Below are 15,996 nucleotides of genomic sequence, written 5' to 3' on the forward strand. Positions count from 1 at the left end.
TACTCCCTGCCACCATCATGCTTCACCGTAGGGATGGTGCCAGGTTTTCTCCAGACGTGACACTTGGCCAAAGAGTTCAATCTTGGTTTCATCAGACCAGAGAATCGTGTTTCTCATGGTCTGAGAGTCTTTAGGTACCTTTTAACAAACTGTCATGTGCCATAAAGGCCTGATTGGTGGAGTGCTACAGAGATGTTTATCCTTCTGTAAGGTTCTCCTATCTCCACAGAGGAACTCTGGAGCTCTGTCAGAATGACCATTTGGGTTCTTGGTCACCTCCCTGACTAAGGCCCTTCTTCTCTGATTGCTCAGTTTGCCCCGGTGGCCAGCTCTAGAGTCTTGGTGATTCCAAATTTCTTCCATATAAGGATGATGGAGGCCACTGTGTTCTTGAGGACCTTCAATGCTGCATAAATGTTTTGGTACCCTTCCCCAGATCTGTGCCTTGACACAATCTTGTCTCGGAGCTCTACGGACAATTCCTTTCGACCTCATGACTTGGTTTTCGCTCTGACAACTGTTGGACTTTATATAGACAGGTGTGGGCCTTTCCAAATCATGCCCAATCAATTGAATTTACCGCAGGTGGAGTCCAATCAAGTTGTAGAAACATCTCAAGGATGATCAAAGGAAACACGATGCACCTGAGCTCAATTTCAAGTCTCATATCATAGCTGTTTTTATTTTTAATACATTTGCAAAAAAAAAAAAAAAACTTTTCACTTTGTCATTATGGGGTATTGTGTGTAGATTGATGAGGGAAAACATTTATTCAATCGATTTTAGAATAAGACTGTAACGTAACAAAATGTGGAAAAAGTGAAGGGGTCTGAATACTTTCAGAAGACACTGTATTAATGACTTATTACTCTGATTCTGAATCCACTCACAAGTTGACATAAAATAAATGTTTCTCATTACTAAAGCAGAATATTAAATCAAAGTATTACACCTAGGACTAGCGCTGTGGCCAACATTCCTTTACAACCACAATCCAGTTCTGTGTTATGGAGTCAGACAGAACATTTCTTTACTGAGCCCACAGGCCACATCATTAGGCCTTCATATATAAAGACCTCAACATCCTCTCCACATAATGGGTGTTTTTAGTGCAATGTCTAGATTAATTTGTAACTGTCTGCAAAGTCCGGAGGGCCGCACTGAAAATTGGTTATATTTCTTTGCCATCAAAATTTCTATCGTTTTTTAAATTTTTGATGCTCCCTGACTGTCTAGTGATCATTAGCGAGCTGGACAGTCATAAAACTGTATAAATATAGGTCCATTATAATTTCTACACAGTCTCAATTTGGTTTTAGTCATTTTAAAGTTGACTTTTTTTAAAATCTACTCAAACCGTCAGCAGGCCGGATTGGACCCCCTCGTGGGCCGGTGCCGTATGTTTGACACCCCTGGGCTAGAGGCTAGAGGTGATATTCCACAGCAGCTCTGTGAAGGTCAGAAGGCCTGGTGTTCACAGTTCTCAACTCCCACTTAGGGGAAACACTGACCACTTAAACTCTCCGCTACTCTGCTTTGTATCAAAACAGCCTCTCCTCCCACTGCCATGCCCTGTGCACAACAGACCTTCCCTATTCTGCCTGAGGCAAGTAATGTGTTATAGTTGACTAAATATTACATGGAATCTTAATCACAACATATTTCAGGTCTTGGAGGCAGTTTCAGCTGCTGCTTTAGATTAACTGTTATTCTAGGTAATACAGTGCTGCAGCCGCCACTATAATAAGGGGTAAACTGACTGTACAACAGATGGGAACACACCTGGAGAGCACACATAAAAGTTGGTTTGTTCATGTTTCACTGGAATGTTAGGTTATGTAATGCTACCAACACCTGGAAAGTGAAGAACTATGTATTTGAAAAAATTGGAATACATTTATTTAATTCAATGTCCATTAATTCAATCTTGGGAGAAAAATGTAAACCATCTAAGTGAAATGGTACCAGCGATTTTGTATCCCTATTGTACAGTTGACTATGTAACACATTATGATATATTTCATGAAGCTCTACAGAGTAGTGAAAGGCCAAGTGCTGGTGTGGTGCAGTGCTGAATGTTACTGATCCGTCAGTTAAGCCCGTAAAGCCATGCATGTGTAAGACAATAGCTACTGTAAAGCATCTATGACTTGTATATTGAGCAAGTCCAGTAATCACACCTGTTCCTTTTGTGCTGGTCCACTTGGGAAAGCGATGGCCACATGAGACTTCACAATGGATTGCGTCCTCATCCAGTTCCATAATTTCCCCATAAAACCCCAACGTCTGAATCTGATAGGTCTCGTTCGTACCTGACCAATCAGGGCCTGAGAGGTACTTTGGCTCTCCAATCACAGGGAAATAAATAAGAGAATCCTCAACACGGACATCGCATAATGTTTCATCTGAGGTAAAAAAGCTTTTCATAATCTACCTGTAGAAGCGTGCCCCTTATAAACTCGTCTGAAGCTGCAAGACTAGACTTTGTGTCTAGCATAAAGGGATACAGGACACTAAAAGCTGACTGGGGCTTGTCTTTGATGTGAGAATTGAGACCCTAAAGCATTGATGCTGATTAATAAATCTAAACAGGGCAGATTTTTAATCACTGGCCTTTTCAAATGTTTGATTTTCAAGTCTGAAGTTCTGACTTATTCATATAGATAATTAAATAGACTTTTCTGAATGTTTTGCTAAACCTTACATTTTGCAAAGATGAAAGGGAGACGTGACGCAAACTACCTGTAAGATTCCCAGCCTCGTTAAGGGGGAAATGGCAGCGCTGGTTCTGTTTAGATTGAATCCAGAGCTGGTAGAAGAATACACCAGTCCTCTTTGTTCTCTCATATTAATTGTAAGAACTAGCAGGGAATGAACAGCATGCCCTCAGGTTGAGCTCAATTATTGCAGAAGATCTTTGAAGTTGCACCAGTTGACTGTTGAAGCCCTTTTTTCTTCTTCCTCCTACTTTTTTCGTGCTTAAAGACACACGGCATGATACAGTATAATTCAAACCAGCCTGGATACCAACCACAGAAGCATAAATAATTGAATAAAATAGGGAGTGGTTTTCTGAAATGCACCAGCAAATAAGTCTACAACATATTTCTCTGTGTTTTGGACCCAGTCTGAGGAGTCTGGATCATGTGGTGAGGGAAGAAGTGTAGGAGGCTGAGGTTCTGGTTTCGGCTGGCCCGGAGAGGGCTAGGCTTGTGTGTGGCTAGATGAAACCAATGCCTTGGCACACCATGTGGAAATAGTGTGCATCAAACGCTGCTAGAGTCCATATAACACATAGCTTCATGCCTTGCATATGAACAGAAGTAATTAGCAATGTATTTATGATTGTACAATATGACATTCATAAGGCTAGATTGTGTGGTGCAGTGGGGGCAGTTCAGGTCAAAGTGGAGAAAGTGGAGACCATTAACTCAAGGTAAACCTAACCAAGCATGTAGCCAGTTAATATTAAAGACCACCGCAATACTATGGGTCCCAATTGACCTCTACAGAACTTCTTTCTTTTTAAAGCACCAGTAGGCAAAGTTTAACACCAACTCAAAACCTCTCCCCTGCAAAGAGAGAGAGGGAGATCATTTTTCAAAAAGCTTGAAGATGTTTTCTAAAAGAGCCCAAAAGCCCACTGTTAAATTTGGATTACAGTTTCTCTCGTGATTTCTGCACAGCTTTACGATGTGTTCTTTCTTACAAAGACTTGGCTCACTGTGGAGAGAGCTTTCTGAGATATTACTGGCCTTTGACCTTGAAGTGAGAAATGAAAATACTACCAGTACCACATCTGTCACAGCAGTCAGGGCAGATTTCCTGATAAACTTGAGTTTGACACCAAACAGTAGGGAGAAATAATCCTTTTTTTTGGGTGTTAAAAGTCCAATGCAGCCGTTTTTGTCTTAATATCAAATCTTTCTGAGTAACAATTAAGTCATTTACTATGATTGTTTTCAATTAAAGTGGACAAAGGTAACAAAAATAACTTCTTAAAAAAGAGCAATTTCTCAAGCAAGAACTTTGCTAAGATTGTCTAGGAGTGGTTTGAGTTGGGAGGGGAAACCTGAAAACTAGCTGTTATTGGCAGAGGTTTGGAACTATTTCTTATTGGTCTATTACCTAATTTAACACCTAGTGATGTCACTCCATCCCACCAAAACATATTGAAATTTCAGGTGGTGGTTTCAAACAGTTCTTACACTAAAAGGGTATTATCATATTTTTACAATTTCACAGTATTATTCCCACCTCAGTGTGGAAATATATATAAAACACAAGAAAATCACATTTTTGACTGCAGTGGACCTTTAAAACCAAAGTGTATCTGTAAGGATCTTAAATTAACTGAACATGTAATGTACTGTAGTATTGCTGCATCTTGCATGCAAATTAATAAATCAGCAATCGAGTTAATCAAGTAACTCAAATGAAAATTCAATGACATCAAGTAGATGATGAGGTAACACTCACGCTGTTGTCACTGGAACCTGACACGGGATAGACTGTCCAGCCCAGCTCAGCTGTCGCTGTGGTAGAGTCCATTAGTGTTTCTGTGGAGGAGAGAGAGAGGGCGGTCAGACAACTTCCTTCAAACAAACAATATACAGTAGCAGCAGTGCACATGTACAGCAGCTGAGCATAGGCGAAGATGGGAGTCCATTAATGAGTCCATCCATTCAAACCCTGATCAGATATTATTTTGATTCATTGCAATGAAAATATACTTAATTTTTCAGTCTCAAAAATACTCCTATTGTAGATGGTATATTTCCAGATACCTCCATTATCCCCTCAAAGATGTCAAAGATGGCAATGCTTTTGTTTGAGACCCGGGTATTTTTGGCTACATGCAGTAGTAGTAAACAGAGGGGCATAGTGTGACCATCCACATGGAAAAGAACAGATCACTGGGTTCACTGGAACCTGGTCAACTCTACCACAGCCACCAAGCTACTACATGATAGGTCAACTTCCACTCAACAGGCACATGCTTCTTCAGTTCTACCCCCTGGCTTGGAGGGGCAAGCGCACTCTAAACGAGCTGGATTAGCTGGTGGGGAAAAAAACACCTCTGGTAATTAGGGTCAAAGAGATATGTCTCCTGTTTGTCATGCGGTCCTCTGTGGCCAGCCAATGAAATTTCAGAGGCAGGCCAGGCAGGCTGTCCTTCAGAGCCTTCTCTCTGCGGGACACAGAGGGGAGAGGGAGGGGGGGAGAAGGAGGGTGCTGCAGGCCTAATGAATTTCCCCTGCTTATTAGCCCCGCAGCTCCAGTGTTGAGCTGGAGCAGATGGAGACAACATTCATCAGGTGTTAGGCATCAGCTGCAACTCCAAAAGGGCAAAGAAAGATGTATGTAACTCCTCTCGACAAGCTAGCTACTAACCATAAGTTACTGTTGGTGATTGGTAGTCTAAAGCTATTTTTCAAAGATGTATTTGATATTCAGTAAAAACTAGAAGTATTTTAAAAATGCATTCTGTATGATGTCAGAGTTCCCTTTCGGAAATTGGATAAAAAGGACTATCGGGCTAATGATCCGGGTGGTCTGATTCCACAGTGCAGTATGGCTAAACTCACACAAGAAAGAGAAAAGCACCCAATATAATTTAGAATGTTCCCGCATTTCATAACACGTGGATTTCCTCTTTATATTCCAGAGGAAACCAAAGCTTTTAATTAACAGGCTCCACATGCCGCAAATGTATTTTTAGGAACTTGCCGAATCTCAGAGCCTCACCAATATACACAAAGCATAATAGCACATTTCACATCCAATTCAGTTATCACAAAGCCCAAATCGTATAATTAGGCAGAGGAGGCTGCGTTTGTACTGCCATTGATAACCTTGCGCGACTCCGCAGTCTACATGGGTGTTAGGCAGTGAAATGGTAATTATCCCCCGTAATGATAATGATAATTAGCTGGGGAGTAAAGTGAGAATGATGAACCCCTTGGTGGTGGTTTAGGGAGTGTGGTGGTTTAGAGACAGGGAGGGAAGGAGTGAATTCCCCTGATATGTGAACACAGACGGCCCACTTCTCTTCCCTCCACTCCCTCAGTCAGGCTCACACACACCTGCTTCCTTCCATCAGAGACCCACACGCTGGACAAGTAGGACCTTACCCAGAAAGACTGATCACCTTTCTCCCTCCTGCTGACTAGACTTCATAGCAGGCAGCCACACCAATTCATTACCTACTGCAGTACCGAGCGTACCTCACTGAATCACCACCAGCACTGTTCAACCCCGTCATCAGTCCTCAAGCTCCCAGCAGGCAGCACAGTGGAAGGGCATGGCCACTCAGCCAGACACACTGTCCATTAATCAGGGAGATGAGGTGAGAGTGGCCAGTCAGAGTGGAGAGAGGCCTCTGGGCCAGAACAGGGAATGGTGTGGCAGCAATGGAGCCTGGAGAAGCCAGCAGACCAGGACTGACTGTTTATACTGAGGTCTGGAGGTGACTACACATTCCAGCCTGGGCCTCTGGCTCAGCTGGGGGGTCAAAGGTAACCAGCTATATTTCAGAGTTATATGAGCACATGGAGGATGTGAGACCTTCAACTTTTCAATATGGCTGTCTATTTTTACTAGACAGACTCGGCCTCAACACTGAAGGTGCATGAATATGCAATGAGACCTGGGAGTTTTAGAAATGCTTACAGGCCTAAGAGCACTTCCTAGAACACTTCCTGAGAGTAAGCAAGGAGGGTTTTGTCTTGATCTAAAACCTCCCTGAGAGAGCTGTTTGAAGTTACAGAGGGGCCAAATGGGAGGGGCCAGCGGTGCTTCAACAACACTTCTCAGAGCTAGGAGTCGATGCAGCCGCAGCCTCTCAGCTTTCCACAGAATGCCATCACATTTTACATTAAGATTAGAAAGAGCAGCTGTTCACAAGCCCATTAACAAAATGAGCCCCAGAACACATACGCACATTAATTGACATGGATCAAGACGCTTTTAGGCCTGGGATTATTGCAGTGGTAATTGGTTGGTCGGCAGCCACATTCTAATTACAAAAAAAGGAGGAGTACCTGGTATAACTTCTATTTCTAAGAAGTGTATGAGAAGGTTATTTGCAGAGCAGTGTGTTCCAAATGTATTACACGCCTCGTTAGCAGATGGGCAATACACAATGGTGGTGGACGAGCCAAGCTTCCTGCACACACAGTAAAGTGCTTCGAGACCAAGTGAAAATACAATTAATTCTCATTCATAGAGTAGGTTTTCAAGGTATGTGAATTTGGTACATTGCCAAGCCTTTAAATCCAGGCACAGTGATTCCCCTCCAGGTCTACAGAACAGGGGATGCAACAGAGGACACAAAATAACAGGACAAGACAGGTGACCCGCAATAGAGCTCTATGTGTGTGTTTGATCACACATGTGCTTGATTTGGGTGGGTGCAGTGTGAGTATGCTTTAACTTGAGGCGAGGAGGTCAGGCTTTGAGAGATGGATGGCCAATTGGTGTGTAGTGTTGAGCATGGCAGTCTGACTGATGGATGCCAGGGAGGGAGCTCTCCTTATCAGCTCCAGGGTGTACCATCTCATCTCCCAGTTCCCACTGCCCTCCTCCAGGGTGGACCATCTCATCTCCCAGCTCCCACTGCCCTCCTCCAGGGTGGACCATCTCATCTCCCAGTTCCCACTGCCCTCTTCCAGGGTGGAGCATCTCATCTCCCAGCTCCCACTGCCCTCCTCCAGGGTGGACCATCTCATCTCCCAGTTCCCACTGCCCTCCTCCAGGGTAGACCATCTCATCTCCCAGCTCCCACTGCCCTCCTCCAGGGTGGACCATCTCATCTCCCAGTTCCCACTGCCCTCCTCCAAGGTGGACCATCTCATCTCCCACTGCCCTCCTCCAGGGTGGACCATCTCATCTTCCAGCTCCCACTTCCCTCCTCCAGGGTGGACCATCTCATCTCCCAGCTCCCACTGCCCTCCACCAGGCAGGAAACAGGCAACAAGTGGAGACTTCCAAACAGATGCAGATCCCTGTCTCTACAACACTTATACACAAACACATAGGGGTACACACACACACTACTCACTGTCACAAATTCACTGACTATACTGTATTTTTTTTTTTTAATTTTAAAGAATCGATTCCTGTACTTTCATGTCATAAAGCATGAATATTCAGCAAGTGTTGTCAAAATAGTGCAGAACAACAGCGCGGAGCAGCCATGTAGAATACTGTTATAGTTCTAGCCAGCTTCAATATGGGCAAAACCCGGCTTGTATCAAAACTATGTCTATAGTTTACTGAGGGTATTTATGAAGAAGCGATTGACCTCCAAAACACAGCATGTAGTGGCTTGCAGGGGTGATATTCTTTTATCCTCCTCACCAGGATAACTGTACTATAGCCTAGCCTCTATGGAGCAAATCATTCAACATTGACTTCTACATCAAAGCCGCCACTTATACTTCCTTTCCCACCACGGTAGAAATAGCAGGTTACAGCACCACAGGGCTTTTCTCACCAAATCTGTGGTGTGTAAAACTCAATGAACTTCTATGTCATTAAACACCTGGAATCATAGGCTATATTTAATGGTAAATGTGGATTATAGATGGCGGTACAGCTATATGAACAAAATGTCTATAAGCTAATACCATAGACCACAGAGGGCAGTCTTCTTGTGGACAGAGCTAAGAAATGTGCCTACATTCATGGGCACTGGCATTGGAAAAACTGCCCGTGCTGAGGTAAGACTGATGCCCATAATGATGGACGCAGACTGCTACTGTATGGCATTTTGGACAGAATAACAAGTAGAGTGCTCGGTTTCATTTGAGCCCGAGCCGTCTCAGAAATCTTTCAACACAAGGAGGGTCCATTAGGTGGGGCTCCCTCCACCACATTACAACATGTCCTTGTGCGGTAAATGAATCAGTAATCCTGCATTTACAATGAAACAGGCTTTGTGGATGAGGTGGCATCAGCCCAAACCCCAACTTTTTTCAAAGAGTCAAACTGGGCTTGGCATGCCGCCCTGAGTATCCGGTGCACTTTAACATGTGTCTTTGGAGAGACATCACTCTATCAGGGAGATTTATGGGTAACTGGGGGTTATTGTTGGGTCTTGCAATGCCCGGTTCTGGGGTTCTGATGATGATGTAGGGGCTCGGGGAGTGATGAGGTGGGACTGAGTGGGACACGGCTGAGGCTGGGGATCTCGGCCTGCTCTGAGGGAAAGAGAGGAAGTTGGGCAGTTGATTTTGGCAGCAGACGGTGCCCTGTGAAATATGTTACCACACAGTACGTGGAGCACTCTGACTGCTGACAGAATGATACAGCATAGCATTCCCCTGGGCTTCAGGCAGGATGTTCTACAGTAATCCTTACAGAGCTCACTGTGTTATCATTCAATATAATAACCTGTCAGCCTGGAAAAGGAGCAATGACCAAAAACTAAAAAGATAATCAAGCAAAAACTATATTCTAGGTCAAGTCCTCTATGCACTCATTTGAATCACTCATCCAAATACTCTCCAGTCTTAACCCTTTTCTAAAAAAGCCAATTTAAATCACAAGATTATCTAATCAAAAATACTTGATTGTTTCCGTAAGTAAATGTGTCAAACTACCGGATGACAAAAATAATAGATACTCCTGACCCTTTTTCAGTACGTCCATTATACCACGTAACTTTATAGGCCAATCACAGACAAAAACGTGATTTCCTGTGTTTTATATATATTTCCACACTATGAGGTTGGAATAATACTGTGAAATTGTGAAAATTATGATAATGACAACACCAGGTGGTAAATGAGTTGCTAGATCAATGAGAAAGAGAGTTACAAACCTCTCTGCAAATAACAGCTAGTTTTCAGTTTCCCCCGCCCCACTCCCAGACAGTCCTAGTAATTGCTCTTTGCTAAGAAGCTATTTTTGTTTCTTTTTGACCACTTTAATTGAAAACAGTCACAGAAAGATACTTAATTGTTGTCCAGAAATGATTTAATATTGAGATAAAAATGGCTGCAAACTTTGTAAACAAACTTGTAAACAAAGTTTGTAAACACACCATCAGTGATATGCTTAGCTCCCATGTTAAAGGGTTTTTCCAACTATTCCAAAATAATATACTAAATCATTTTCCAAAACCTGTCTTACATCATCATGGATTACAACACCCCTGTGAGCTAGCTTGCCAATCTTTTCAGAATGTAGTATTCTTTCCATGCATCCAGCGAGTGTGCTATTGCTATTAGCAGTAACTGTAGGCACATCATTAGCACACAGTTTCACTGCACATTACAATGTAGTTAGTTCTGAAAGACACTATATTTCACAATGATTTGAGTGCTCCACTGTGAATTGAGAACCATCAACCTCAACAGTAAATGGGGAGGAAGAATGGTCACCACCTGATCAATCAAGTGAACCAGGGCTACGGCAGGGCTGTCTCCCCTTCCACTCCAAGTCTGTGCTATGAGATTATGAGCACGCCTCAGAGACTAAAGAAAACCGATCTCTGTTTCAACATTTCAGATTCAAAGCCTTGCCAGAAAGTCAGCTATGTATGTGCAGGCCTGAGATGCATTACATCAGTGAAATGGCTCTGACACTGTCTGTGTAGGTGACAGAGAGATGGGTAAAGTACTCCAGATTGACTCTGGTTTATTCCTGACCCCTCTAAAATGCCTTCACATTAACCAGTCAATGTCACTCCGAGCCATTAGACTGACAAACAATTGAGTTTACTTCCTATTCCACATCCTTTAAGAGCTTTTAAAGTAGTCAAAAATGATCATTCTGAGCACCAGGGTTACTCCTGATCCTTATCAGTTAAGGAGTGGAGACCTGGTGACCTGGTCCTGTCCTCCATGTCACTGGGCTGGAGCTGGGGCTAGGGCTGGGGATAGGGCTAGGGCTGGAGCTAGGGCTGGGGATAGGGCTGGGGATAGGGCTGGGGATAGGGCTGGGGCTGGGGATGGGGATAGTTCTGGAGCTGGGGCTAGGGCTGGGGTTAGGGCTGGAGCTAGGGCTGGGGCTAGGGCTGGAGCTAGGGCTGGAGCTAAGGCTGGAGCTGGGGAAGAGCTTGGTCTGGAGCTAGGGCTAGGCTGGACCTGGGGCTGGGGAAGGGCTGGGGCTAGGGCTGGAGCTAGGGCTGGGGCTAGAGTTGGGGCTGGGGCTGGGGCTAGAGCTGGGGCTGGAGCTAGGGCTGGAGCTGGGGATAGAGCTGGGGCTGGAGCTGGGGCTGGGGAAGGGCTGGGGCTAGGGCTGGAGCTGGGGCTAGGGCTGGGGCTAGTGCTGGAACTAGAGCTGGGGCTAGAGCTGGGGCTGGAGTTGGGGCTGGGGCTAGAGTTGGGGATGGAGCTGGGGCTGGGGCTAGAGATGGGGATGGAGCTGGGGCTGGAGTTGGGGCTGGGGCTAGAGCTGGGGCTGGAGTTGGGGCTGGAGCTGGGGGCTGTGGCTTTATAGCCTGGTGGATAGAGAGAAGGAAGTCCAGATGGACCATTTCTCTGGCTGTCAGAGAGTAACCGTTGTACTACAACACCCTGCTATGTCCCACAGCTCTCTGCCTGACCTGAAATATGCATGAGATGGAAATGTGTGAGACTAAGCTTCTGAGCTTCCACTCTCCTCATATCGGGTTGAATATGTATTTAAATCTGGGCCATGCAGGATGTGAGTCACTGTCCTGGACATTAAGGGTTAAATGTGATTAATTTATGATACTCTGATGTTTGTCTCTAGGCACAAGTCCCTTATTTATTGATTGGCTAAAGCGATTGAAGCAGGTAATCTTAAAAACAAATGTATACAGCATGCTGTGAATGCTTGACACCTACAGTAGTTTCCTAGATTCAACATTGATATACAAAATGGTGTATCATTTCTAGGTTAAGTGCTACATGAACTGTAAATGGGGCTTCTGACTTTGTTGTTTAATGATATATGTGACTCACCCGGACATGTGAATTATTCATGGTATGTAAAATAAGTCATTGCCTCTCACGCAGAGACGGGCTTGCTTCATTGTGGCCGTTTATCAATCGACTTGGGGAAAAATTAAGTGGGAAATAAGGACACGTGAAAATAACATTGAAATTAAAATTACAGTGATTTTACACACCATTATGCAACGGTTGTCTGTGGTGGAAGAAGGTGAGGACCAATGCGCAACGTGGTAAGTGTTCATATTCTTTAATAGAACTCAGAACACTAAAATACAAAACCAACAAGAGAACGAAATGAAACCGAAACAGTTCTGTCTGGTACAGATACGAAACAGAAAATAATCACCCACCACTCAAGGGTGAAAACAGGCTGCCTAAGTATGGTTCTCAATCAGGGACAACGATTGACAGCTGCCTCTGATTGAGAACCATACCAGGCCAAACACAGAAATACCAAATCATAGAAAAAAGAACATAGACTGCCCACCCAACTCACGCCCTGACCATACTAAAATAAAGACATCACAAAGGAACTAAGGTCAGAACGTGACACATTATTAAGCCTTGCCTCCAAAGTCAATACTTTTTGAATCCCAAGAACTGACAGTTTCTCCAATTTCCTGTGCCTTACCTGGCATGTGCTTAAAATGGGCACAGGGGAAATAAAAACACATCATTATGTGTAGCTTGTATCTACAACAAATACCATAACCAGTGTTGGGGAGTAGTGAACAACATGTTATTCAACTAGTAATGTAACTACATTTTGCAGTATCTTGGTGGTAGTTCAACTAAATTAAAATCTTGATTGTTTTTCCAGTAGTTAAATACTTTTTTGCTATGCAGCGGAACAGCACACCACTTCTTTTAGGGAAATAAAATATGGGTGAATGTCTGTTCTTTTTTGGCATCAAACCTGCAAATTCTCACTTGAAACATTTTTTTGCGTTCAATAGGGTCAATTACACATTCTGTTAACATCTGACCCCAGAGTGATATGTTCTTGCTATTAACATCTGACCCCAGGGTGACCTGTCTTGCAATTTGTAGTCCATGACATTTCCGATTCAGATAATTTAGACTATCACAAAGTCATTTGAATGTAGTGAACTTATTTTTCAAATGAACTTTAAGTATGTTTTTCTTAAGGGTAGCTTTAGTGTAGCTTAACTTCTTCCAGTGTGAAGTAATTGGTAGCTTGGTCAACTATATTTTCAGAGTAGCTTTCCCAACACTGTAATGTGTAGCTTCCCTACTGTAACGTGTGTTTAAAAGATTTATGAAAGGGTGGGGCGGGAATACAGGCATTGGCCCCGTATCCTACTAAGAGGCTTCAAAAGAACAAAAGACTTGACACAAGAGTGGGAGATTATCATGGCCAGCATATTGAGTTCACATACTGTTTACTCTCACTGTTTGAGACATTGGCAACAAACCAAAACACTGGTATCCGGATCCATAAAAAGAACACATATCAGGGAACAGAGATTAATAAGAAACTTTGCATCCTGCTGTTTGAAACCCCTAGGCGTGTTTGTGCCTGCCTGTGTTAGGGATTGGCAACAGCTGCCCTTGTCTGTTGTATGGCAAGGAGCCTCCAGGAAAATGTAAAAGCTAAATATCACAGGGGATGATTACCGAGATCTGGGGACTCAAATAACCTCAATTCATTTTCCATAACCATCCCATCAAGTATAACTAATATAATCTGGTAGCACAACTATTACAAGATAAAGGATACAAGAATATCTCACCACTCTGTCCTTAAATCTCATCTCAGTAATATGAATCACAATAATTGCATATGCTCTAGATTGCCATGTTAAACCTTCAGCCCTTTCTGTGTAGTTTCAGTGCTGAGGAATTTGAGCAGTGACATTTCATGTGTGAGCATCACAGGGTCAAACTAGGGGAGTTGATCCATTGCCAGTCAATGCAGTCTGTCTGCCAGGAAAGCCATCAGCTAGATCTCTGTCTGCATGATATCCCCATCCCCACCTTCCCTGCTGCATAATCAATAGCATGGTCTAGCTAGCCTATATATTTACTCACCCCAGTGTGGTGTAATCTTCAATAGAAGAATGTTAATGGAGACTTTAATCAAACATGAGCATGAAAAGGGGACAAGACGGATATGAAATAGTAAAGATGTGGGGAGGCCTGTATGAATCACCTGACAGACAAATGGCTAGAGACGGATAATGACCATACATCCTCCTATAAAGAGAGGGGGATTACAGAGTGTCTGTGGGGTGTGTCTAATGGATTCCTGTGTGTATGTATGTATGTGTGTGTGTGTGTGTGTGTGTGTGTGTGTGTGTGTGTGTGTGTGTGTGTGTGTGTGTGTGTGTGTGTGTGTGTGTGTGTGTGTGTGTGTGTGTGTGTGTGTGTGTGTGTGTGTGTGTGCATAATTGATTGTGTGCCTGTGTGTGTTTGAGTGCACGCCTTTGCATGGCTGGTGTAGTGACTGAATGATGAGGCCATGCTTAGCAGCAGATAGACTCCAGAAGCTCCAGGTGGATAGCCCTTCCCTCCACCCTCCCTCCCTGCATGCCTCCTAACACTCAGGCTTGTTACGGCTCTCTGAGACGCTCCATATCCAGCCCACCTCCCTTAAGTTCCCTGAACCGAGTAGGAGATGAGTGTACCTCCTCACGGTCGTGACCGTTTTACCAGGACCCCCTGGACCTGGGGACCACACGTATCAGGGAACAGAGGAATGGCAGACCTGCTTCAGATTCCTGGCCTATGAGCTAGTCGTCCTCTTGTCTGTGGAAGAGTTATGACCGGTCACGCCTCCCAGGGTTCTTTCTATAAAGCTCAGGCTCTGAGACAGGCTCCACAGTGGGTCTAGTCCTGCACTGCTGGGACCATTACTCCTGTCTGTGGAGCCTAGCATAAAGACACACAGCCAGGACATGCCTCTACACTAACCCAAATATCACTCCACACACCGGCACCCCAAATCCCTGCCATCAACATCCTCTCCATCACTGAATGCATAGCACAATGGAAAGTGTGTACCATTAAAGAATTTTAAGGCCCTCCTAACACTAAACGAACATTAACTACAGCTATCCGAGACATTGGACACCTGTGGGCCAGAGATGGAGAGCTAATGGGTTCATGGTGGCCAGCTCTGAATGGTTATAAACAGGGTTAAGTTGAGCTGCCTGGGACAGCACAGCAGCACTCCCTTCAGCTGGACCCGGCTATGTTTACAAGACACAATACTCACCAGACACATTTTTCCACTTAAAGTGTCTGTACTCTCTCACATTACTGAGTGCTGAGAACTCCAATACACCTACACACCAACTGGGCCGGTGCTGTACCACATCAAAAAAATAGAGTAATCCCAGACCAGAGAAAACACAATTTCTCAATAATTCTGCACTCTAGCTCCTCCACACAACCATTTTCCTTGAAATCCTCAGTATCAAATCAAATTGTATTTTTCACATGCGCCGAATACAACAGCTATTCCTTACTGTGAAATGTTAACTTATGGGCTTTTAATTTTGTAAAAAAGTAAATAAGAAAAATGTCCTAAATAAATAAAAGGAAAAATAGAAAAACAATAACAATAACAAGGCTGTATAGAAGTGGTACCGGTTAGTCAAGGTAATTGAGGTAATATGTACTGTAGGTAGGGGTAAAGTGACTATGCATAGATGTGTGTGTAATTGAGGGACCAAATTTCCCCACAAGAACAGTAAACAAACAAGAATTTGACCACCTGGGGACATTTTGTTAGTGCCCACAAGCTCAAATGCTATTTCTTAGAATTAAGGTTAGAATTAGTGTTAGGGTTAGGAGCTAGGGTTAGGTTTAGGGTTAAGGTTGGGGTTAGGGTAAGAGTATGGGTTAGGTGTTAGGGAAAATAGGATTTTGAACGGGACCGAATTGTGTGTCACCACAAGGTTAGCTGTACAAGATTGTTTGTGTGTGTGGTGTCAATATGCATGTGTGTGTGTGTGTGTGACAATATGCATGTGTGTGTGTGTGTGTGTGTGTGTGTGTGTGTTGGAGTGTCATTGAAGTATCAGTGAGAGTAGGCTCCCGAGTG

General features: G+C 43.8%; 1 protein-coding gene across 2 annotated transcripts in view; it reads right to left on the reverse strand.

Moving 5' to 3' along the window:
• The window catches only part of LOC139371166 (ephrin type-B receptor 2-like), a 150,005-nt gene that overhangs the window by 76,809 nt on the left and 57,200 nt on the right, over positions 1 to 15,996 (reverse strand). For both annotated transcript variants that reach the window (XM_071111298.1, XM_071111297.1), the window contains exon 2: positions 4,480 to 4,559. In XM_071111298.1, the coding sequence (XP_070967399.1) occupies positions 4,480 to 4,559 (80 nt within the window). The remainder of the gene's footprint in view (positions 1 to 4,479; positions 4,560 to 15,996) is intronic.

The sequence above is a fragment of the Oncorhynchus clarkii genome, chromosome 17, assembly GCF_045791955.1.
Source record: "Oncorhynchus clarkii lewisi isolate Uvic-CL-2024 chromosome 17, UVic_Ocla_1.0, whole genome shotgun sequence".
Lineage (NCBI taxonomy): Eukaryota > Metazoa > Chordata > Actinopteri > Salmoniformes > Salmonidae > Oncorhynchus > Oncorhynchus clarkii.